The sequence below is a fragment of the Cupressus sempervirens genome, chromosome 1 (assembly GCF_028749045.1).
Source record: "Cupressus sempervirens isolate cs-2001-9-10 chromosome 1, ASM2874904v1, whole genome shotgun sequence".
Taxonomy (NCBI): Eukaryota; Viridiplantae; Streptophyta; class Pinopsida; order Cupressales; family Cupressaceae; genus Cupressus; species Cupressus sempervirens.
In genome coordinates, this window is record NC_143118.1 from 362,073,135 (window position 1) to 362,098,697 (window position 25,563).

At 34.5% G+C, this 25,563-nt stretch overlaps 1 protein-coding gene across 2 annotated transcripts in view; it reads right to left on the bottom strand.

Moving 5' to 3' along the window:
* The window catches only part of LOC149577752 (uncharacterized), a 282,798-nt gene extending 281,369 nt beyond the window's left edge, over positions 1-1,429 (bottom strand). The window contains exon 1 of one of the 2 annotated variants that reach the window (XM_089825533.1): positions 965-1,429. In XM_089825533.1, coding sequence (XP_089681659.1) covers positions 965-1,001 — 37 coding nt within the window. In that variant the 5' untranslated portion in view covers positions 1,002-1,429. The remainder of the gene's footprint in view (positions 1-964) is intronic. The other variant, XM_089825524.1, reaches the window with a different exon arrangement.
* Between the last annotated feature and the right edge of the window lie 24,134 nt (positions 1,430-25,563).

Genomic DNA, 25,563 nt, shown 5'->3' on the forward strand with positions numbered 1-25,563 from the left:
GTAAGATAGCATAAAGTTGCTATTGGAGGGAAATGAAATAAAAGAAATAAAATAAAGTTTTTCTCTCAACATTGGAAAAGGTTATAAAAGGAGGGAAGGGGAAAAATGATTCATTCTTGACATTTGATTTTTATAATACTTCTCGTCAAGAGCTTTGGCCTTCATTTACTGGAAATCTGAGGACGGAAGCCATTGGAGTTTATCACTGGTTTTCCCTCTTTCCTCATTCCTTTCTTAGTTAGAATTAAGGAAGGAGGGGTGTTAGTGTAGTTAATTCTAATTCCAACTGGAGCATTCAATATTATGGGTTTTCAGGCTGTTCCATGATCTTAGGATCACCGTAACTTGGCATGCAACCTTTGTTTGAATGCTCTTCTATTAGCTGGTCATGTACCAGTTCCATTTTAAACGGATCCGTTACATACAGTATTTTCTATACGTAAATCTTGCTTTTTATTTTTCAATCAATATCTGAAATTTAATTCTTATTCAATAGCTCTATGTTTTTTTCCCTGTTTCCTCCGCAAAGTTATTTTTTATTTATTCTTCCAGCGAGGTTTATGCAGCTACAGCTGCTAATTCTACAAGCCTAATTTACTTATTTTCGAAAATTGAAACCAGTCATCATCATTACTTACTAATTTTGAACGACATAGAGCTCAATAGGCTTAAATATAACCCGGTTTAAGTCCATACGAAAGGTAATAAAATTTTGAATTGCGTAAAATAACTCATCCAAACTAACCAAGAAACTCAATGAACAATGCTGGAATGGAAGAGAGACCCTTTCACATTGGCATCAAACCCCTGGTTAATCTCAAAGAAAATTTACCAAATCAAAAGCAAAAGCAGCAAGACTTGATTATAAATCAAACAAAAAGCCGTATGAAGAAAATGTGAAAAGGATAAAAATGCATTGCTGTAAATGTGAGCTAGAAGTGACAGAGGGAAGAAAGAAAATTACCAGGTTTGCAAAATCGCGAGAGGGTGAGCGAAGACATTTCAGATATTAGCGGAGCGGAGCAGAACACGAATGTATGTTTTTGAAAACTTCAATCCAGTTGGAAGCAAAATTTATTTGACCATTCGTTTGTGGGATGCAGTAAACTCAATTTTACCAGCTATGAAATCGGGCTTCATTATCTATATTACAAAGAAGAAGATGCAAATTTATTTTATTTTATCCGCAATCTCACCTTTTGATGAAGTGAAATTAAGTTATACGTTTATATACGGTGGTAACCAGATTATCTATTTTATCAGTTCTAATCAACCTCGCGTGAATCAAATTGCTCGGCTTTTCTTTCACTCATAAATCCGGGAAGTTAAGCTTCACATTCTCATAATAACAAGAGCTCTAGGAGAAACATGGAAAATTGTAGGAATTATTTGAAGAAAACAAAATTAAAATTTATGATTTAGTGTTTCTAAATATTTATGAAGCAAGCAGTCTAATTTATACTATAAATAGCTCTTTTTTCTTTCTTTTTTGGGGATTCATTAATGAAATATAAAATTCATAAATCATATATAATTTGCAATACAAAATAGCTTTTATCGAGTTTAGAGAAACAAATTTTAATCTTAAAAGAATCTGTGGTTATATTATGTTTGTCTCTAGTGACACAAGATTGAGAATGGTATTTTATAAGTAATTTGAATCTTATTAAACATTTGCTTTTGGATTTTTACAATGTTTTTAATTAAAATATGTAGTGAAAAAGTAAGTTATAATATATTAAATCAATACTTAAATCTTCACAAAAAGTTACATTTTCAAAAAAAAATTATAAACACAACCAAAAATCAATACATGTAATTCAAAGAAAAATAACAAATATGATATAGAAAATCTGTAAGTTAGAATAGATTGAATTTTAAATATTTTGATAAAAATAGTGATTAAATAAGAAAATAAATAATTCAAAGATTTTTAAAACTAAATATAATTCCATTCAACCAAAAGAGTTGGACACAATGTACAAATGGATAGAAGAATTACAATTTATAAAATTTTATTTTAAAAAAAAAATTGTTTGGAAAATGATTTACACTCACGATTATGAAAAAATCATTAGCTAAAATTTTATGAGACAATCAAAAATTTTGAAAATGCAGTTAAAATAACTTCTTATTTTCATGTAGGTTGACCATTTCCAACAACATTATATGAATACAAGTTGTTTTCACTGGGTAAAGCATGCATATGTAAAGGGTTGTGAGGATAATTTGAAAAGAATCTACTTTTAATATATTTTAAAATTTTCAATTTGTACATATAACCCTTTACCATTACTATTGAGTAATATGGATACTGGAAAACATTGAACTGATGACCTAATTACCACACCTGTCGCAAACTAAATGCACTAGTTGCTTTACAATAATTCTTGTAGCTTGAATAAATGGTATTGAAATTTGAGGTTTGGATTGAAGTCTTCTTCATGCATGTTTGAGATAATATTATTATTCCCTTCTTAGATATCACTACAAATTTTATAATTGAATTTTGATATAAATTTAGGTAAGCATTTACTAGTTACAATAATGGAAGAACAAAGAACGCACATTGATGCTCTAGTGGCACTGATAAGGATTATCATGTTGTAAAGCTCATATCTAAGTGAAAACGCTATAGAGAGAGGCCCTAAAAGTAAGAATGGAATATTTCTAAGGACTAGGAACCTAAAAGTGATATATACACATTAAAGCACCTAATGCAAAGATAACCATTCTTTGAGACAATTAGGGACTGTAGGGGGAAAGAGATTGGCCTATCATACCATAGTAGCAAGAGACAAGGGTATGCCAAGGAAAACCTACTTCAGCATAAGGAATATGAGCAACTGAAAATGATGTGGTCTTCCCATATTTTGGATATCTAGGGTAGAGATGTTACCAAAAAAATTGCTTATATGGGACTATACTCATACCAAACTCACCTATTATGCATATTTATTTATGTTTAGATATAAGATATTATGAAATTCAAGACCATTGGTAAGATCATAATGAAATCAATGGGCCTATTTAATCTCTGCATTAAGAAACATAAACTACTGGTGTTCTTATGAGGTATACTGTGAGTAAGAAATAAGAAAAACATATTGTCTAAGGACCTTCAAAAGAAAGGATCTAATACCTCGATTGGCATGTTTATGAGAAGATCATAAACATTATTAAGAGAAGGCATGCTTGAATCACATTACCTAATAAGAGAGATGAGGAATAGGTTTAAAGTGTAGATAGCCAATGTGTAGGTTTGAAATGTAGTTGATGTTCGTAAGGAGAGAAAGGTGAAAAGCAAGTCCGGCTACATCTGTAGAAAATAACTTAATTGCCATGCCCAATACATTAAGTAGCAGTCTATTATAACCTTCCTATGGGAATGGAGATTCCAAGTAAGGTAAAAGATGATAAGAAGTACATTATAAAGAAAAAGTGAGAAATGTTCATAGTACCAAAGTTCAGAGAATGGATAAGGTTGTGAAAATCCCTAGGAGACTCCTAGCTACTGAAGAGTAAGAGTTTGTTTGTGAATACCTAAAAGACCTAGGACACTAGGATGTCATTAAACTTTAGTGGATAGATTTTGAAGTTAAAAAGAAAAGAAACAAGGAGAGAAATATGTTAGAATGTTTACAATAATTGAAAGGGGGGTGAATCAGTTATCCAAGATCCAAATGTATCAATTGAATAAACAAACACTTAAACTATTTCAAATCTTACCATCCATTAACTCAGCCTCTATAGTAAACTTTTAGTAACATTAAGTAGCAGTCCACTTTCCTAAATACAACAAACTTGCAGAATGTAAACATTAATTGTAAATCATCACAAATATCATCCACAAGTTTGACATTGGGATTTAACATGGAAACCAAATTTGGGAAAAATCGCTAGTAACATGTCAACAATATGTTCACTCTTCTGAAGTGAGCTTTGTTAGGAGCCAATCCTGTTAAAGGTTACAAAACACACTGTTAAATGTGACATTGTTAAAGGATTTAATCACCCTATTAGGAGTGGCCTTGTTAGAGTATTTTATAACATTCCATTGGAATGCCACCTTGATTAAATTATTTACATATGACTCTTAGGTCAACCTTGATTAAAAGATTTCAAAATTATACAATGGTTGGAAAGTAACAACAGATTTTGATCTAGCAAACATAGCTCACTTTGTAATTATAGATGTCACTTTGACTCAAATGTTGATCCACTAACTGGACTTCATTGCCATCTCAGTCTCTAATCCATTTGTTAACCCTTCAAGAAATCACACTTCACCTTTTCTCAACTCTTCTTAGCCTTCTACTTCAGTTTGCCAATCAATAGCATCAACAACTGCTCCAACCTTATTAGGTTAGCCCTTGTACCTCATTAAATAAATAATTTTGATATTTTTCTTTTTAAATGTAACCTTAGATCTTAGGGTTAGGTCAGATTCATCAAATCCTTCCAAAATTTCATCTCCTCTTTTCTCTTCTAGAAACTTCTCCTTGCATCCTTGCATAGAAATGTACAAACATAGTTTCCCTTGACTTAAATGTTTGAGGTCATCTATCCTTATCTTCAACACGCTTTACATATTCTAAGAAATCAACTCTATTGGCTAGAAATAAAGATTTCTCATAAATTGTTAAAATGTTGTCCCCTAGCCAACCCTATGTTCTAACACTCACTCATTACTAGATTAATTAGTTGGTACTAACTTTTCTATTCGGTGCATATATTGTCATTCGGTCAATACTAATGCTTGGTCAATACAATTTATGCTTTTCACATATCGTGTCTCAGTCAATACTAACATCACTCAACATATATTGCAAGTTCCTTAATCTTCTGCTCTGTTGCTCAGTCAAGCCTGTGTATTTGGTCAATCTTTGATCACTTCTTCAAGGCTTCAACACAACTTTCTTCTTCTCTTGTAGTATGATTAAACAATCACTCTATCTTGTCAAAGTTTAACTAATCAAATGTCCATTTGTAGTTTCTTCTCATAACTCAACCTTTCCTCTAGGTGCTTTTGTTATGACGAACTTCTCAAAGCCTCTTCATCAATCATCTAGATATGACACTCAAATTAGATAACAAACTGTCTCAGCAATAAGGTTTGACACAATGACAATATAACAATTATTTCAATTATAGTTTCCAACAAGCTCCCTCTTTGGCGTTGATGGCAACACCTCTAGTTACTATGCAATCCAAAACATGTACTCCATCGAGAATACTCCCTCTATGTATAGTATCAGATCTTCATTAATATCCTTAGTTTCCTTCTGATTCTCATCTCTATGTCCATTAGGCTCTTTCCTTTAGTTTTATTATAATTATCATCAATGCAGCTCTAATATGCAACACATGAGCTCCATCTATCATATCAGATCATGAAATCAATCAAATTCTTCTATATTATTGGCAACACCTTTGGTTCTATGAACTCCTTGCTTATTCAATCGCTTTGTGTTTACTAATTACATGTTCTCCCTCTTTCGTATGGTATCTCCCTCTTACTACATAGGTAACTAACTTTCATTTTCTCTATCTTTCTTATAGTAACCACTTCATAGCATCTCCCTATTTGACAAGAATTCCAAAGACACTTTATCTATCCCATACATCTTTTCCATGTAGATATCTTCATGTCAGTTTTAAATTCATCATTTGTCATTTATAAATGAGTGACACAACACTCTATACTTCTTTCTCCACTACTACCTTAAGCAAATCTTAAAGTAGGACTATCGGCATCAACTTGTAAGATATGTTGATCAACACATTTGATGTAGAGCACCATTTCAACTTAAGTAGTCTTGTTTAGGGGAATCACCTCTAATTTATCTCTTAGATATTCATGAGCATCCTTAGGTAAAGCTTTAGTGAATATATCAGCTATTTTCTCTTTAGTGTTCACATACTCCAATATCATTCTTTGTCTTGAACTAGCTCTCAAAAGTAATGATACTTGATAGAAATATTCTTAGTCTTTGTGTGCATTACAAGATTCTTTGATATGTTGATAGTACTAATATTATCACAGTAGATAACACTGGATCAATTATCTATTCCTTCACAATTTCAACAATTACTTGATCTAAATGATATTTGAACAATTCATTGTTGCTGCCACATACTTAGCTTTAGTTGTTGATTGAGAAATACGGTTTTGCTTCTTTGTTGTCCATGAAACTAGTCCCTTTTGTAGAAAAAAAGCACCTCCATTTGTACCCTTTCTGTCATCAACATTTCTTGCCCAATCTGTGTCAGTGAACACCTATTCAAACTTATCATTCTTCTTGTAATAGAATCCATAATCTTCTATTCCTTTTAGGTATCTCAGTGTCCTTTTCACTGCCATCATGTGATTCTCCTTAGAACTTGCAGAAAACCTTGTAACTATCCCAACTACTTATGCAATATCAAGTCTATTATGAACAACATATTGTAGTTTTCCAATGATTAATCTATACAATGTCTAGTTCACATTGGTAGAATCATCATTCTTAGATAACTTATGTCCAATGGGCATAGGTGTACTAACTAGTCTTGAATCCTTCTGTTCTATATATTTTCAAAATCTCCTTGATGTGCTCTGCTCTGCGAAAATGACATATTTGAACATGAAACTTGCGGGAAATCCAGGCCAAAAGTGGAGGCATCAAAACAAAAAGAAACCCTATAGACACCCCCATAGGAGAGACGAATCCATATCTAACCACAGCAATATTCATAACAAACCTTGGAAAGTGGATGCTAGATTTAAGGTTTCGACGGCCAATAGGTTTTCGGCCTTGGAAGAACATACAAGAGGAATTCAACACTAATGCCGGGAAGGAGGGTATCAAGTTAACTTTGTAGAAGCCTATTTTGACTCCTCAAACAAATTTGAATCTCATACACATCGCCCAGTTTTCACCGTCGAACAACTAGATGATCAAATTCGAGTTTTCAATTTGACTAGATATGCGTAGCTCAAGCTTATAAACTCTCTACCCCATCGAAGGAGTAAATCACAAGAAACCACAACCCTAAAACATCTCCAGGATTTCCCCCCAAGAAACCCCAGGATTATCCTATCAAGATACCCGTTGAAGCGACAGACGACGCTTGGTATGATTGTCTTAAGAAGGGGGTTTTTGCTATCTAGAATGGTCAGCTAGAAGAAATTCCACTTTTAATAGAATGGCTAAAAGACAATTGTCGGAAGCAGGTAAGTATTTTTCACCATTTAGATAATACACTATTCTTGAAATGTGAGGAAGAATTTGTCAAGAAAGAACTCATTTCTATTTCTGAATTTTTTTTAGAGGTTACTGTGTCAAATTTTTAGAATGGTTTCATAATTTTCAATTAGAAATGGTCGATTGCATGATGCCCACATGGTTTTCCCTGATTGCTCTCCCTCCGGAGTTGTGCGATATAGACATTATTTATGCTCGAGGCTTAGCAATTGGCGAAGTCATAGCTGTTGATGCATCCTTTTTCTTTTGTAATAATGTTAAAATCCTCATTAATGTTAACATTAAACATCCCTCATAAATCCATAAGCAAGTTGAAACAGGGAAAGCTTCTTATGACATTAAATTTCAATTATATAAAGGGGAAATCATTGACATCTTGAGATCTGATGAACTACACAAAATCAGACCCAAGATCCTTCCCCTCACCTCAGATTTCAGAAGTATATTCCCCAAGGTGAGCTCTGTAATAGACATCAGGTATCAGGAACAAAGCAAGGAGATCTTTGACTCAAAGAGTCAGAATGATCAAAATAGGCCAAGGATCTCTTTAAAAAGTATCATTACAGGAAAAGTAAAAGATTCTTCATCAGCCCTAAGATTAGACTACATGGCAAAAACTAAAGAGGGGAAGGTTGGGGGATCCCCAAAGAGATCAAAAAAACATAAGAAAAAAACAACACATTAAATCAGAAATGATACTATAAATAAATCTACCAATCCTCAGCAACAATACAACAAGGAGAATATTGTTGAAACCGGTGAAGATCTTGCTAATGTACATATCAAAGACACTATCAATGTTAAAGAGCAAGGAAAGTGCTTAGCTTCTGCTCTAGCAGATATGGAAAATCAGAAGGTCAGTACCGGTAAGGAAGATGGGGGTGGCTCAGATCATCTTAATATAGAACTTGATAAAATTGTAAGACATTTTGAGAAGGAAGTATAGGAAGACATAGATAAGTATGATAAGGAAGGCCTAGTAATAACTTCACAGATATCAGGAAACAATAAAGAAGAAGGAGGTTTCTCTAATTTTTTTTTTTGCAGAAAAGGAGAGCAACTAAATAGCAAAGAGGTATTTGGATTTGAATCGGACAGAGATGAAAATAAGAATTTAAATCAAAGTATAGTATAAACAGAAAATAACCTTCTATTCTCTGCAGCGGAGATGGGAACGAAACACAAATCCATTGTAGTAGAGAATCAGGAAAAGGAGGGTTTGTATGCACAAGGAGAGGTTGAACCGAAGATAGTAAAACCAAGTAGTAAGAGAATCAATGGAGTATCCAAATTTTGGCAGACCCCCAATAAGTTCCCATCTTCTCCTATCACTCTAGAGAAGGATCAACCAAATACAGGGGACAAAAAGAGGGAAAGAATAGAATCAAATAGTTCAGAGAATTATGATCCTCATAAAGAAGAAGTCTCTACTCTGTATCCAACAAACCACCCAGAGGATAATAAAGCAAGGCTTATAGAGGAAAGAGAAAATATGTTGATGGTTAACTTAGATAGAATAAGCATCAATATAGAACCATGAAAGGACATGAACACCTCTCTATCAACTAGGCCCTTGGTTTTAGACAACATGGTGAATCCACCCGGAACATTTAGTAAATTCTGGCAGACTCCCCTTGCTAGCATCAGCTTACCATTTACGCCCAATAGCCAGGATCAGCAGACACACAAGGGAGAGATCCAAGCAGAAGATCTACCAATATTGGAGTTTCAAGAATTTTTGAATGAAGAATGTATCTCGGACTCATTGTATAAAGAAGATATGGAAAAGGAGGATGATATATTGATTGACCAACTTACTGAGGAGCTAGTCCAAGTATTCAGTCCAAAAAATTTTGATAAGTCTTCAATAACACAAAAGGAGGAACTTATTTGGAGGGTCCTCAAGTTGGGAGGTGAAAATTATTCAGGCAAAAACCTCAAAAGAGATATATTGAACTTTCAAAGGAAAGAATTAGCCTTGGCATTTTCCAAACAATCTAGAAGAGAGAACTAGATAGTTAAAGATATTAACTCAGAGCAATAGGAACAATAGCTAGTTAGCAAGATTGATTCAGTACAGGCAGTAGAGATGAACACTAGACAACTTGGGATTCATATGACACAAATTGGGCCAAAGTCTCCTTGTTGTGGTAAAACAAAAGGCAAAAGAGGGAGAAAGTCACTAAAGGAACTCAAAGAAACAGAGAGTCTCAACGAGGATCAACAGAAGATAGATCAATTATTTTACAATGGGAAGGGGAAGTGCCTTCCCACTCAGGTATGAAACTCACCATATGGAATGCTAGGGGCCTCAATGCCCCTAGCAAAAAGAGGTTACTCAAGCATAACCTCAAATCCTTTAATTCTGATATTATTTTCATTCAAGAATCTAAATTAAATCCAATAGAAATAGATAAATTTAGCAAAATGATTGGAGTCTGGTGTTCTATGTTTGAATAATTGATAGGGGCTTCAGGAGGTTTGGGCATCCTCTGGGATCCTAGGAAGGTCAATATTGATATTCATACCAAAAATAGAAATTGGATTAGTGGCAAAGTACAAAGTTTAAAATTTAATTTAAACTTTACAATTATTAATGTGTATGGCCCCATTAACAACACAAATAAACTTCTAGTTTGGAATGAGATTGGTAAACTCTTGGATAGTCTAGAAAATGAACTATGTATATTAGGGGGTGACTTTAATATGATATTAGATGTTAAGGAAAAAATAGGAGGTTCACAAGTGCTTTCACAAGCATCTAGAGACTTTAAAGAATGGTGTACTCTACACAGTCTAATTGACGTTCCTACCAGTAATGGGACCTATACGTGGAACAACAGGAGAAAGAATTTTGCCTATATCGCAGAGAAGCTTGATAGATTTCTTATCAAAGGTGAATTAGATACTAACAACTTAAATATTCAGTCTACAATTCTTCCCATTGCTGGATCAGACCATTTCCCGGTCAGACTTGAATTTTTTGAGATTCTCAAGCCTTCTAGATACCCCTTCAAGTGCGAGAAGATGTGGTTTCTAGACCCAAACTTCCTCCATAATGTCAAATTATGGTGGGACCAAGACAACTACGTAGGATCAAAAATGTTTATCTTTACCCATAAATTAAAGATGCTAAAGGAACGCATCCTTAAGTGGAATAGAGAAAAATTTAATAACATTTTTAACGAAAAGCTGGATATAGAAAATCAACTTATAAATTTAAATTCAGAGGTCATCAGAAAGGGTATGGATAATAGCAGCTATCTCCTCGAAAAGGAATTGTTAGCAAATCAAGAGTCAATCTTATCCAAAGAAGAAACCTTCTGGAGACAAAAATCAAGAGAAAAATAGTTGGCTGAGGGTGATCGAAACACAAATTTTTTTCACGAATCTACCTTATATAACAGAGCCAAGAGCAGAATCACATGTATGAAAAATCGGGTAGGAAATTTTTCTAAAAACCCTGTAGAAATTGCAGACACCTTTGTTGACTTCTTTCAGAATCTACTGAATAATCAGCTCTACTCAAATTACACTGCGCAATCTAGTCTGTTAAAAGTTAGTCCTGAAATTGTTACCCAAGAAGACAATAAAAACCTTAATAGACCAATTACTTTAGAAGAAGTCAAGAGAGTGGTTTTTGACATGAACCCAGATAAATCGTCGGGCCCAAACGGGTTTTAGGCCTTCTTCTTCCAAAAGTGCTACGATATTATAGGTCAGGATCTTTGGAAAGCTATCGAAGCTTCCAGAAACGGTGGATCCATCCTCGCTGAAATCAATCATTCCTTCATTATTCTGATTCCAAAGAAAGGTTACCCTGAACATCCAGGTGATTTCAAACCAATAGCCTTGTGCAACACTATTTATAAAATCTTCTCAAAAAATTTAGCGATCAGGATTAAAGAGATTCTCCCCAAGATTATCTCTAAGGAACAAATTGGTTTCATGCCAGGCAGATCCATCCTTGATGGTATCATCACCATTCAAGAGACGATTCACTTTGCAGGCCGCAATAAGAAAGCATGTATGCTCATGAAACTAGATATCCAAAAAGCCTATGATATGGTGGATTGGAGATTCCTATGTAAGATGTTAGAAGCATTTGGTTTCTCTCGTCAATGGGTTAACTTAATCTTCAAATTCATATCGACTCCTAAGATATCGATCCTTATCAATGGTACACCTAAAGACTTTTTTGATATTTCGAGAGGCATCCGGCAAAGGGATCCTCTTTCTCCTTCTCTCTTCATCATTATGGCAGAAGCTTTTGGGAGAGCAATGACAAATGCTTATAATAAGCAAATAATTTTGGGTATTACTGTCACGAAAAACATGCCTAATATCACTCATCAACAATTCGCGGATGACACCATTCTCCCAGGCAAGAGTAAGATCTTTGAAGCTTGCTCCCTTCAAGGTATTTTGGATTTATACATGGAAGCCTTAGGACAAAAGGTCAATGCGCTAAAATCAAATTTTTTTTTCTCAACTACCTCTGCAGACATGGAAACTCATATTTGTAGGATTATGGGTTTCAAGAAAGGAACCTTCCCATGTAAATATCTGGGTATAACTTTAGAAAAAGGTTCAAAATAAAGAAAATTATGGGATAACACTCTCGTAAAACTGGATTCAAAGTTATGTTCTTAGAAAGATAGATGGCTCACCAAAGCTGGAAAATGCACTAAAATCTAGGCAGTGCTTACAGCCATCCCGACCTATCCTCTGTCTTACCTCCCTTTATCAAATCAAAATCTTAAAAAACTTAATTCCAAAATGAGGAACTTCCTTTGGAATGATCAGGATAATGTCGATAAATTAGCTCTCATAAAATGGGAAAATATTTGCAAAGCTAAGACCCTCGGGGGCTTAGGGATCAAAAACCTTCAGTGGCAAAACGAAGCCTTGGGGGCAAAACTCATTTGGAGGCTATACCACGAACACAACTATAAATGGGCTAAGATCCTTTATAACACATATCTTATCGCTGAACCCGATTTCAATTTTTAGAATTAGCTCCCCTCCTAAAGGGTCAGAATGTTGGAACTTCATGCTAAAGTGTCGCCATTTGATCAATAAATGCCTAACTTGGGATGTTGGATCTGGGGAAGAAGCATTATTCTGGGAAGATTCCTGGGGAGGTAAACCTCCACTCTCTTCCTACAAAGTACCTCTAACTCTTAAGACTAGGCTTTCTGAGCTTTGGGGAAACAAAGTGAGAAACTATTGTTGTCTGGTGGACTTTGAAGGCTTTCCATCATGGAATTGGAAATCTCTCAGAGGCCTAGATTTTGATGAAGAATCAATCTCCCAATTTGAGAAGTTGGTGGAAGGCAGGAAACCCATATAGCCTAATAAAAGAGTCTCCCTTAAATGGGCAGCATCCAACAATGGGAAATACAATGTCAAAGATGGATACAAGGCCATTCTAGAAGCTTATAAACCTATATCGGTGGATATCCCCCTTAAGCTTTGTTGGGATTCCTCCTGCCTTCCGAAAGCTAGATTCTTTCTTTGGCTTGCAATCCAAAATAGGATCCTTACCATGGATAGATTACATGTTGTAGGTATTCATGGCCCTTCAAGATGTGCTCTCTGCCTTAAAATTTCAGAGAATGTAGATCATCTTCTATATCGTTGCCCCTATTCCCAAAAATGTTGGGAATGGCTTAGACATATGTTGGGGTGGTTAGCCCCCTTTCCTATGTCATTTACTGATTTGATTTAGTTGGCCTTCTTTCAGTGGCATAGGTGTCTGTAGTAAACTTTGGAACATGTCGCCCTCCATATTGATCTGGGAAATCTGGAAGGAAAGGAATTGATGCATCTTTCGCAATCTGGATCTCAAACCTGAGATTCTTATAGCCAAAATAGAAGCTTGCATAGTAAAAACTATTAACGCATACTTAAGAAAAGTGAACCTTGAAGAAGGATCATTCTCTAGCTGGGATGGCCTCATGAAGAATACCTGGCCTAATCTGATTAATCCCCTATTGTATTACTCTAAGGCTAATAAAGAAACTAGGAATAATTGCAAGTGGGAGCCACCTCCCCCTAGATGGGTTAAACTTAATTTTGATGGGGCATCTCGGGGTAACCCGGGCACAGTTGGGATAGGATGTGTTATTCATAACAAGAATGGGCTATGGTTAGCCAAAAAAGCTCAGTCGATTTTGCCAACATCCAATAACATAGCTAAACTTAAGGCCCTCCTCCAAGGAATCTAGTTACGTCTTTAGCTTAAGTTACCTAGAGTTTTTATTAAAGGTGATTCTCAAATTATTGTGAATGCTATTAGGAAACGGTCCACTCCCAATTGGGCAATCAACTCTCAATTAGAAGTGGCCTTGTCCCTTATAGACAAGCTTGTTGATTTTAGGATTGGGCATATCTATAGGGAAGGTAATCAACTTGCAAATCATCTTGCTAACTTAGGAGCTGATGGAAATAACTCCTTGTTTATAAACGTCGATTTATCTCTGGCACCTTAGCATTCTAAATTTTCCTCATTTTCCATATTTTAGGTAGTCTTTTCGTTCCACCCGTTTTATATGTATTTGACCCTTTCTATCTATCTTTATAACCTCCTCTAAACATTGTCCCAGTAGATTGAGCACTTCTATCTATATTAACCCTTTCCATTTTAATCTATTTTATTTTGATTCCGAGTGGCTTAGCATTTATAATCATTAGTCAAGATGGATGGTTGCGGTACCATTCACATCATCTCAGCGCTAGCTTCGTATGTGTGATCGTCAAGAGAATCATGTAATTATCCTCCTCATCATGATCAATCACAAGCTATGGCTTAGCATTTATTTATCATTGTGTTTCCTTTCCTTCACATCTGTCCCTATTTTTAATTGTTGCCTTCTAGTATTTTCCCCTCACTTCTCACAAGTGTTATCAGTCGGACCCAGCTCCTCTCTGACATTGTTAAGTATGGAAACCAATATAGCTCTCTTCCATACTTTAGAGAAGCGCACCATGGCTTTTTGTGGAGCAGTGAAACCAGAAAGATGGAACCGAATTCTACAACTAGTGGATGACATGACACGATTTGCCATCAACAAAGCCCTGGGTGAAGGGGTTTTTTATTACGAATACACCTGGACAAAAAATAGCGATATCATTGGATCATTCAATGGTTTTCTGGTAAGAGCCAGAGTTCAAGTGGACAACATAGTTAGGCTTTGTCGCGACTTGTTTGTCCTTTCTTGGAGAAAGGGGCTTGAACAAGTAGTATATAGTATAGACAAAAAATTTCGGATTCCTTTCCTTGAGAAATATATGAATCTTCCACTTGGCCATCTGGATCTTGACATAGCTCCCCGTCGCCAATCTCTGCTCGTAAGAGAATTATACTTATTATCGTGAGTGGACAAAAATGGAGGCTAGTCTGAATTTTCTTCTTCGATGGAGGGACATCATTATTGAAGATAATGTGGGTTGGATAATTAATTATCTCCATCTCTTCAATGCCTACATCCAACCCAGGGTGACATTCGAGAATCTGAAATATTTAGACTTCAACACACCAAATGCAGAAAGAACGAGCAAAAGGAAAGTTGAGTTTGAGATCCTGCCGAACTACCCAGGTGAAATAGTTTAGCGACATCGAGGATGTAGTCACGGTCCAGTGGAAGGAAGGCAGAGGTTCGGTTGAAATATGATTCTCTCTTAGACTAGTTTCATATTAGTAAGGTAGTATACAGAGAAAGCCGTTTTGTTTGTATGCTTTCGACTCTATAGATAAATATCTTAGCAAGATACATATGTATAGATGGTATACCAAAACCTCTCTCTTTTAGCTTTGTATATAAGAACTCTCGATTTTATATATAATATATGGATACTATTTAGGATAATCGTAACTCAGGGCTGTGGAGATCCTGCTTTAGTTTAAGAATTTGTTCTACGCGTACTCTAAATGTGGGTAGTCTGTATTATATGCTTGAGACATGATCAGGTTAATTTACGCCTCCTAATTTAGGTCATTTTCTATAAATGGGTTGCTTATAAATTTCTTGCTTTGAATTTATGTTGATAAGTATTTGGCATGCCCTTTGATCGCGAGTTCCCTCTTTAATTAAAGTAGTTAGTTCTTACCACAGAGCTGTTCTCATAAATGGTCTCTGTTTCATTTCATTTAAATAATTTCTTATGAATTAGTACATGGTCCATAATTAGGGATGAAAGTATTCTTTTTGCGAATAAGTTATGTAGTCTTTAGCTTGTTAGTTTAATTTTATTCTCTTCTGCGCTGTTATGGTGTTTGATGTTAGAATTTCCTTAGCTTAACAGATGCAATTCAGTAGGTTCTTTTCTCGAAATTTTTGGATTGCTTGGATTCTGTCTTTGGATATAGTTTTTATATTTAAGGAGAGGACTATCCAATTGAATTTCTCCTTTTGATAATAGCTCTATGTTTTGTATGGTTTCTCGGTCTGGTCCTTTGGTCTTCTTTCTTCTTCTTTTTTGCTGCTAGTCTCTGGGTTAGGTGTTTTGTCTATTCTGGTTCTTCCGTTTTGCTGTTGTTTGTCTCTCATCTTTATTTTCTTTCATTTCTGGCCTAATATCTCATTGTGTGGCCGTGATTCCCTTGATAGCAGGGGTTTGGAGCAACATATGTTTTGAGCCTCTCTGCTACCCACCCTCTTCCCTCTCAAGTTTCTTTCTTCTAGCTGCTTTGGTTTCTTCTTCTTGGTTTCCTCTGTCCTCTGGCTTTCCCTCTCCCCTTTTGACCCCTGTGTTTTGTTTAGCCTTTGTGTTGTTTCTCTTCCTGCTCTGTCTCGAGCTAGGTGTTTGTCTTCTTTTGGTTTCCCTTGTGGTGGGTAGGTAGATTCTTGTATCTTTTTCTTTTGTTGTTCTGTGTTCGGTTTGCCTTAGTTTGCTTTTGGTCTAGTCGTTTCTTGCTTCTTCCCTTTTCCCTTGTCGGTGTTTTTTCGTGTTCTCGTGGCTTTTGGTGGTCTTGTTCATTTAGAGAGTCTCCGTTGTCTTTCTTTTTTGGTTTTGGTGGTCTTGTCCCTCTCTGAGTTTCCTTGGTCTGGCTCCTGTGTTTTCCTTTTTCATTGTTTTCTTCTTCAGTTTTTGTGTTTTTTAGTTGGGTTGAGGTTCGATCTCAGGACCTATTTGGCTTTTGTTTGGTTTTCTGCTCTTTTGCTTTCGTTCCTTGGACCCTTTATAGATATATTAGTACTGTTTAGAGATTATATCTAACTCTGACTAGAGTATTCCATTGTTTGTAATGGGCCTCCTTTTTCAAATTTATTTGATTTAGTAATGGATAGAAATGCTCAAAGATGATATTAGCATTACTACTAACCTCTTCAATGGCAAGGCTATTAAAACAAGGTTGCAAGCTTGTGATCACGTCTTCTAGATTACTGGAAGTCAATGAGTTGTTGGATTCTAAAAGCGCTTTAAAGTATTTTCAATGTGAAATTCTCAAATGTGAAATTTAATCAAGTTATTCTGTCTAGGGTATGCCCCATTCTATATGTAATAATGTAGGACTGAGGTCCCGGGCTAGACTGGAGGTTTTCTTTCCCCATTCTTTCCTACCAGTGCCCATTTGAATGGAGGAACACTATTGTAACTATATATATATATATATATATATATATATATATCATAATGGCCTTGGCCGTTTTACCGATCAAAAATAAATAAATAAATCTCCTTGATGTATTTGTATTGAGTAATAAAAATACCTTGCTTCATTTGATAGACTTGTAAACCAATAAATAATTTGATCTCACCAAACATGGACATTTCAAATTCCTTGTTCATCTCAGCTATAAATGATTTGCATAATGCTTCCTTGCATCCAAATATGATATCATCAACAAAGATTTCAAATAAAAATACTTCATCATTATTGCCAATCTTCAAGTATAGATTATTGTTATCATTAATTATTGCAAAGCCAATTTTCACCAAACAATTATACAAACATTCATACCATGCTATAGGGGCTTGTTTCAAACCATATAGAGCCTTGTGCAACTTACAAACCATATTCTTCTTGCTAGGATCAACAAATCCTTTTGGCTACTCTATACATGCTTCTTCTTCAAGTAATCCATTCATAAATGTATATTTGACATCTATTTGGTATCCTTAGATACTTTGTAAGAATAATATGCAAGTAGTGTTCTAACTCCTTCTGGTCTTGCAACAGCTCCTGGACAAATGTTTCCCCATAGTCAATTCCTTCTTCTTGTGCATATCCTTTGCATACAAATCTAGCCTTATTCTCTATTAATTTACCTTTCTCATTTATGATATCATCAACAAAGATTTCAAATAACAATACCTCATCATTATTGTCAATCTTCAAGTATAGATTATTGTTATCATTAATTATTGCAAAGCCAATCTTCACCAAATAATTATACAAACATTCATACCATGCTATAGGGGCTTGTTTCAAACCATATAGAGCCTTGTGCAACTTACAAACCATATTCTTATTGCTAGGATCAACAAATCCTTTTGGCTACTCTATACATGCTTCTTCTTCAAGTAATCCATTCATAAATGTATATTTGACATCTATTTGGTATCCTTAAATCCTTTGTAAGAATAATATGCAAGTAGTGTTTTAACTCCTTCTGGTCTTGCAATAGGGACAAATGTTTCCCCATAGTCAATTCCTTCTTCTTGTGCATATCCTTTGCATACAAATCTAGCCTTGTTCTCTATTACTTCACCTTTCTCATTTATGATATCATCAACAAAGATTTCAAATAACAATACCTCATCATTATTGCCAATCTTCAAGTATAGATTATTGTTATCATTAATTATTTCAAAGCCAATCTTCACCAAATAATTATACAAACATTCATACCATGCTATAGGGGCTTGTTTCAAACCATATAGAGCCTTGTGCAACTTACAAACCATATTCTTCTTGCTAGGATCAACAAATCCTTTTGGCTACTCTATACATGCTTCTTCTTCAAGTAATCCATTCATAAATGTATATTTGACATCTATTTGGTATCCTTAAATCCTTTGTAAGAATAATATGCAAGTAGTGTTCTAACTCCTTCTGGTCTTGCAACAGGGACAAATGTTTCCCCATAGTCAATTCCTTCTTCTTTTTCATAGCCTTTGCATGCAAATCTAGCCTTGTTCTCTATTACTTCACCTTTCTCATTTAGCGTGTCCTTGAATACCCACTTTGTTCCAATAACATTTTTTCCCTCAGGTCTAGGTATCAATGTCCATATTTTTTTCTTTTCTATCTTCTTAATTTCTTCATTCATTCTTGAATCCAATACTCATTTTCCAAAGCATCTTTAATGGATTTGGGCTCAAACTCACAAAGTAAGCATGTCTCACTTCCGAGTCTCTTCCTTGTCATAACACCAGATTATTTATTTCGAATGGTTTTCTCAGGTGCATGATGTCTTCTCAAATATTTTGCTAGTATAAGTTCTTTCCTTCTCTCTTCTTCTATAATTTTATTTTGAAAAGTGATTTCAATCTCATTTTATCTTTCTGATTCAGCTTTAGGTTCATGTCCTATTTTCTCGGCATTGTCTTGCTAATGTTTGGCTCCTTCTATCTATGACTCAATATTTTTTTGTTGTTGCTTTACACCCACAATTTATTGCTCGACAATTGGCTTTTGTAACTCAATATTCTCTTGTTTAAGTGGGTTGCTAGGAGCCCCTTCATTCACATATATGAATGTATTGTACTCTTCAGGTTTGATCTTGCATTCAACTTCATTCTTTTCTACATATTCATCAACTTTCATATTTGCACTTTCTACAACTTTGTTAGTGTTAGAGTTAAGACACTTATAAGATTTGCTCTTCATAGAATAACATAGGAATATGTCTTCATCAATTTTAACATCAAGTTTTCTATTTCTATTTTCCTTTAGTATATAGAATTTGCTTCCAAAAAATTTAAAATACTTTACATTAGGTGCATATCCATACCATAATTAAAATGGAGTAACATTTGTACCTTTCTTGATTTGCACTATGCTCAAAGTATAAATAGTTGTACTTACAATTTCTCTCCAATATTTATGTGATACATTTTTCTTCATCATTAGTGTTCTAAAATAGTCCATGATTGATCTATTTCTCCTTTCAACTATTCCATTTTGAGGAGGGGTCCTAGGTGCTAGCATCTTCCTTTTGATTCCTCTACCATTATAGAGTATGTTAAGTTCATTGGAAATGAACTCTCCACCTCTATCAGATCTCAAGCACTTTAGACTCTTTCCTATCTCTTTTTCAACTCTAGCCAAATACCACTTAAATAACTAAAAAGCATCATATTTTTCTTTAAGAAACATCATAGTCATCATTCTAGAATAGCCATGAATAAATATAATGAAATATTTTCCTCCACAATAGCTTTGAACACCAATAGGTCCACATATGTAAGTATGAACCAATTCCAAAATACCATCAGATGAATATGTCTTGCTCTTGAAACTAGACTTTGTCATTTTCCCCAATTGACATTGTTTACACATAGCATTATCAAGTTTCTTAAGTTTTGGCAAACCTCTTACTCTTTTCATCTTACTAATGCTAACCAAATTTTCAAAATTTACATGACATAACCTCTTGTGCCATAACCATATATCTACATATTATGCAAACAAACATGTCTCATCAGATAAATCCAAACAGAAAAAGTTAGCTCTTGTTTGATTACCACTTCCAATCAGTTCACCATCAACATCAAATATCTTGGCCTTCCTGTGATGGAATTCAACTCTGTAACCTTATTTGTTTAATTGTGAGGCCTCAATAAATTATAGTTAAGTCCTTCAACCCAATAAACACTATCACACTTGATCTTGTCATTCAGTTGTATTGATCATTTACCTTTCACAAGACATGGTACATCATTACCAAACTTAACATAGGTACCCTTGTAAGGCCCAATGGTCTCAAATTTACTTTTATCGCTAGACATATGATTTGAACAACCCCTATCAATTATTCATCTATCGCTTATGTTCACATAGGAGATTAATCCAGTTTTATCATCTTCATCATAATCTTCTTTCATAGTAACATAGACAACTTCTTCATCATTACTTTCAAATTCATTATTAGTTTCTTTTTCAGCAATGTAACTAATACCGATTTAGCCTACCTCCTAAATTGCTATGTTTAACTTGCCTATATAATGAGAAACGTGTTTTAAGATGTTGTTCATAAATATTAAAGAGTGGTTTGAATGCAAATGTTTAAGTACATGATGCAGAAAAAATAAGAGAAATTTGATCATTTTCATTCAAATTTACAAATAAGTACCAATATAGTATAATTTTATTGAAATATTGATCTGTAAACTCCTTGTCATGAATAACTTACAATGTTAAAATTTACTAGGATATAGATTTTAAAATGAAGATTGATACTACCATTGCTTGTGAACTGAGAAAATAATACTTAGAAATGTGAAAAACAATTAAGTAGACAAAAATATGCATCAAAAAGAACAAGAAACAAAGGATTTGAGTTTTTAGTTCACCAGACTCTGAGTACATCTCCGGACCTCCAAACTTGCAAGATCAATGCCATTATTATGATGTAAAACCTCTTACATCACCATGATCTTCCATGGAGTTACAAACTACTTTCTGCTTCCACGTTGTGATGACAAGAACTTGTTAGTATCCTACCTAGTCCTTCTGTCACGTTTACAATGCTAAGCAATGACATTGTAACTCTGTCTCTCAACACAAGAGCGTATGAATAAAATGGGTAGTAAGCCTTTACAAATGACTTTAAAAGTCACGAAAACTCTCTCAAGGAAACCACTAAGTTTTTATCTCTCAAGAGACCACTTACCTAACTTAAAAGAAAAACTCTCACTTCCCCAAAACTATTTATCAAGAGTAAAATAACTCTTCAAGAATTTAAGAAATTGTAATGGTTACCCTAGAAATAGCTCTGATACCACTGTAATGGGCACCCCTGGAAGTCCCAAAAACTAAACCAAATTGCTGAAAGGAATTATGTCAAACAGTTTGCATTCAACTTCTTATTTCTTTGTTTAATGTTTTAAATCCCTTATAACTCTGAAAATCAAACGTTTATTTGTTTGTTGTGTTTCATGCATGGAATTGGTATCATACAACATAAGCAAGAAAGAAACTACAATAATATGCAAAGTGGAAATGAACTACTGCTAATAAAATGTTATTTTCAGAATTCATAAAACCAAATACATGGCAGATTTATCAACTCACTAATTACTTCAGCAGTATTGACATAATACTCTAGCCCATGCTTTCGAACTTGCTACTACAATAATTTGTCCTTCAATCAGTCCACTACCTTTATAATACCATTCCCTCAAAGTGGCATAAGTGTCAGACAAGTAGTGAAGAAGATATGAGCAAAATACCAAATCTGCCTGTAGCCAGAAATGCAACTAAACTGCCTGATAATGAAGCCAATAACAAAGAATTCCAAAGGCCAAACCCTAAGGGAATGACGTCTAGAATGTTACAAGAGAGGATAGACGTCCTCAAATGCCAAGAACAGAGCTGCAACTCATACACCAATTTCTTCTCATATTCAACCTGCCTAATGAAGCCACAAATGCTTCCTTTTATTCTATTTCCAAGGGTCCGCTCAACTCATATGGGCAATGTGGGATAAAAGATGTGTAATATATAAAACATATATTAAAATACCCCTTATGTCTCCCTTGGGTACACATCACCATAAAATAAATATTAAAGTAACACTTTAATATTTTACAATTAAATTAGACGTTACTTTAATAAAACTTCAGGCATTAAAATGTATTAGCAATCAGACTCCGAATAATGCGAGTGATAGCTCATCGAAAAGCTCTCACCGAGGAGTATCGAATCCAATCACCAAAATTGACCTGCACTGTGTCCTGTCGACTTACTAAAAATAGTAAGTATGCCTGAAACTGAGTAAATCAACTTCGTTTTGGCCCAAACTGGAAATGACTAGGCCAAAGCACTCCAGGATCCCATTAAACCCTTCGTTAGCCCTTGGGACCATGTAGAACAAGGCTAACACACACACGCTTGGTCAACTACTAAAATGGGGACATTACAGAAATAGAAATATACACTTTTGTTACAAGAATTTTCTCCTTAGAGTTTTCTCCTCTCTAGGCTTGTCTTTCAAAGGAAAATAATTCTCATTTTATACTTGATATTGGCTATATTTGGCTCTAAACCATATAACTAATATAATTACTATTTTCCTTATTCTAAATAACTAAATAACTCAAATCTCCCAATTTTACTACTCTCCTTGAAAATAATGGCCATTATAATTTTTGGCTTATATTATAATCTCAAAAATATAGTAACCCCTCCAAATTAAAGCTAAGCAAATAAATAACATCCTTTTGGCTTATATAATTATAAGCCTTACAATAAAAAGTAATAAAGCTAACACCTCCATAATTTTAGGGATCATAATGATAAAAAAAATTTAAGAGGGAATTTGTTTATTTAAATAAAACAACTTCTCACCCCAAAAAAAACATTTAGAATTTTTTCCCAAGAGAATTCAAAAATCTACCAAGTTAACATGATGACATCATCAAAATCACACTTCTTTTCTTGAACTTTAAACTGCCATAACTTCCACATACGGACTCCCTTTTTGATGAAATGAACCTCGTTGGAAAGCTCTCGATGAGCTCTTTAATTTTAATTCCATTGTTGACCATTTTTAAGATGATCAAATTTCACTCTTTTTTTGTCAACCCTTAGTTTGCTAGTTTGACCTAAACTTTGACCAAACATATCTCGAGCAAACCAACTCATTTTGACATGCTTCAAGTTATGTCAAGAATGTTTCACCATGCTCTATGCATTAATGCCAATCTTGGAAGATTTTGAGTGGGTCAGATTTTTGAGGTCTTCAAGATTCACCTGGATCATTCCTCCTACTAAAGCAACTTTTGGACCTCCAAAAGGTTCTTAATCAGACACTAAGTGAGAGAAACACTTTCCCACTTGTCCAATATCTATCCACCTCATTTGTGCTCCTACAATTACTTCATGAAAAAGTTGTACAATTACTTCATGAAAAAGTTGTACAATAATAATGAAAACTACAATTTCTACCCATTTGCATTTTCCCACATCTTTCTATATTCATCATCCCAGCTACTATCCATGTATAACAAGTTAACAACACTAACAAATACATAGATGATATGAAAATGAGCTAAGAATACTCTTGATCCTCTTAATAGGTGTCCATGACAAATCTGCATGTTGTGGCATTTATGATACACGAAGCACATGATAGTTAAGCTTACAAGCAACTACATCATTTTCATGCTTCAGATCACCTTGTTTTCCCACCTTTACAGACACAAGTGAAGAATTTGTTCTCACATAAATGAGCATCTTCATTTTCTTAGTGTTCACCAATGGAGAATCAATTGTAATCTTCTTCTTGTCCTTGTTTAGGTGAAGCTCTAGATGAAGCTTCCAATAGTTAGCTACTTGATGTCTACCTTTCTTGCAATAAGTGCAAGGTGTTTTCAACATCCAACCTTTCTTACCCTTGTCTTTCTTTTGGTTTGAAGATGGGTCTTGATGCACTCTCTTTATTGGTTGACTTGACCTTCTTGTACAAAGCCATTCTTTTCCAACACTATAGTTATTCAACACACAAAATGTGCATTGTTTTCCAAACCATAAACTTTCTACATTGCCAATTTTTGTAAAATTAAAAGAAATGTTGGAATAACTAGGATTTCTATACCTTTCATGGTCACCCTTGGTGCATGCATGTTGAGAAGAATATGCATTCACTCTTCTCTTGGAAATCTTGCATGTGTCACTATTGCTTGAAGATTATGTCTCATTGCCTCTCACAAATTGTTCTTCTTTCAGAGAATTTTTTGCATCTACTGCATGGTAACGTTCTCCTTCACCAACCCTCAATCTTGCATAGAGAGGTCTATCTTTCACCTCTACAAGTTCAACCATACCTTATTCATGAAATCCAAGGCCCTTTCCTTTGTTTCCCATCTTGGTTGACAATCTCAATCCAACATTTGAAGATTATTAATGAGAATCTCCAAGAGAACAAGGAAGAGAATAAGTAGAATAAGGAGATTCCACTAAGTTTGCATCTTTAACTTCCTTCAAGAAGCCTTCTTTTTTAGACTTTCATTTTTCATGCATTTCATCAACCTTGGCTTTCATTTCCATGAAGCCCTTGTAAAATTATGCATTAAAGACAATAGGAAATTGATTTTCTTGAAGTGAAGACATCATGCCTCACTTTGCTTGAATTTTCTCCCAAGTATCTCACAACTTGCAATTGTTGAGATAATGGGTGTTGTACACATTGCATAATATTGTTGTATTGTATTATTTTATTTTATTATGTGATGTTGTATCTAGGAGCACCTAGATGGACGTGCAACATGTAAAGATTCCCATGAGATATCTTTGATAAGTTATATTGTAAATTATGATAATACTTGATGTAATTATGGGGAAGTTAAATTTCCAATATTAAATTTGGGGTCAATGGGTTAGATAGCGCATAGTTTTAAAGCATGATTTATGTAATACCACTTGGTGGTTTTGTGGGACTTGCTACTAAATAAGCAACCACAAAGGTAGTTGTTGTATGACAAGACAAAAAAGAGAAAAAGGCAAAAGGGAAAGATTTGAGTGGGAAAAGACTTAATAGGTTAGCCAAGGGAGCATTTGTGAAGGTCAGAAGCATGGCATGGGATGTGTGGATTCATGCTTGTTTACATGGATTGCTTAGTTGTGGCTATAGCTTTGAAGGCTTCCATTGTTGTATTGTAATAGTTTTTTTTGTTGGATAATACATGATGATGGATACTTTTGGAAGATGGTTGATTTTTTTCCCCTCAATGAGGGTTTGCCAAGGTATATCTTGTGTCATATTTTTGTGGTATGTTGTCTATTCTCTTGAATGTGGATTTAAATTACATATTTATTTCAAATCTATTATGGGTCATGTGGAAATGGTTATATTCTTTATTGCAAGTTTCCTTACAAGTGGTATCATAGTTATGGTTGTGTTGTTGTAACCCTGGATTGAATTCATGGGTGAGAGGATAAAAGAAAGGGTAATATATATGAATTTTTTTTATTACACATTTGTGGGTTTTGGATTTGCTATTATGATGGGATGTTGGTAGATTTTGGGCATGTGAAATTATTGGTCAAAAGAATTCTTTGGATATTTCATTTAAATGTGGGTTTTAGGGGGTAGCTTGTAGAAATGACCTCTTGGGCAAAAACATACCTCACAGTTGGATCTAG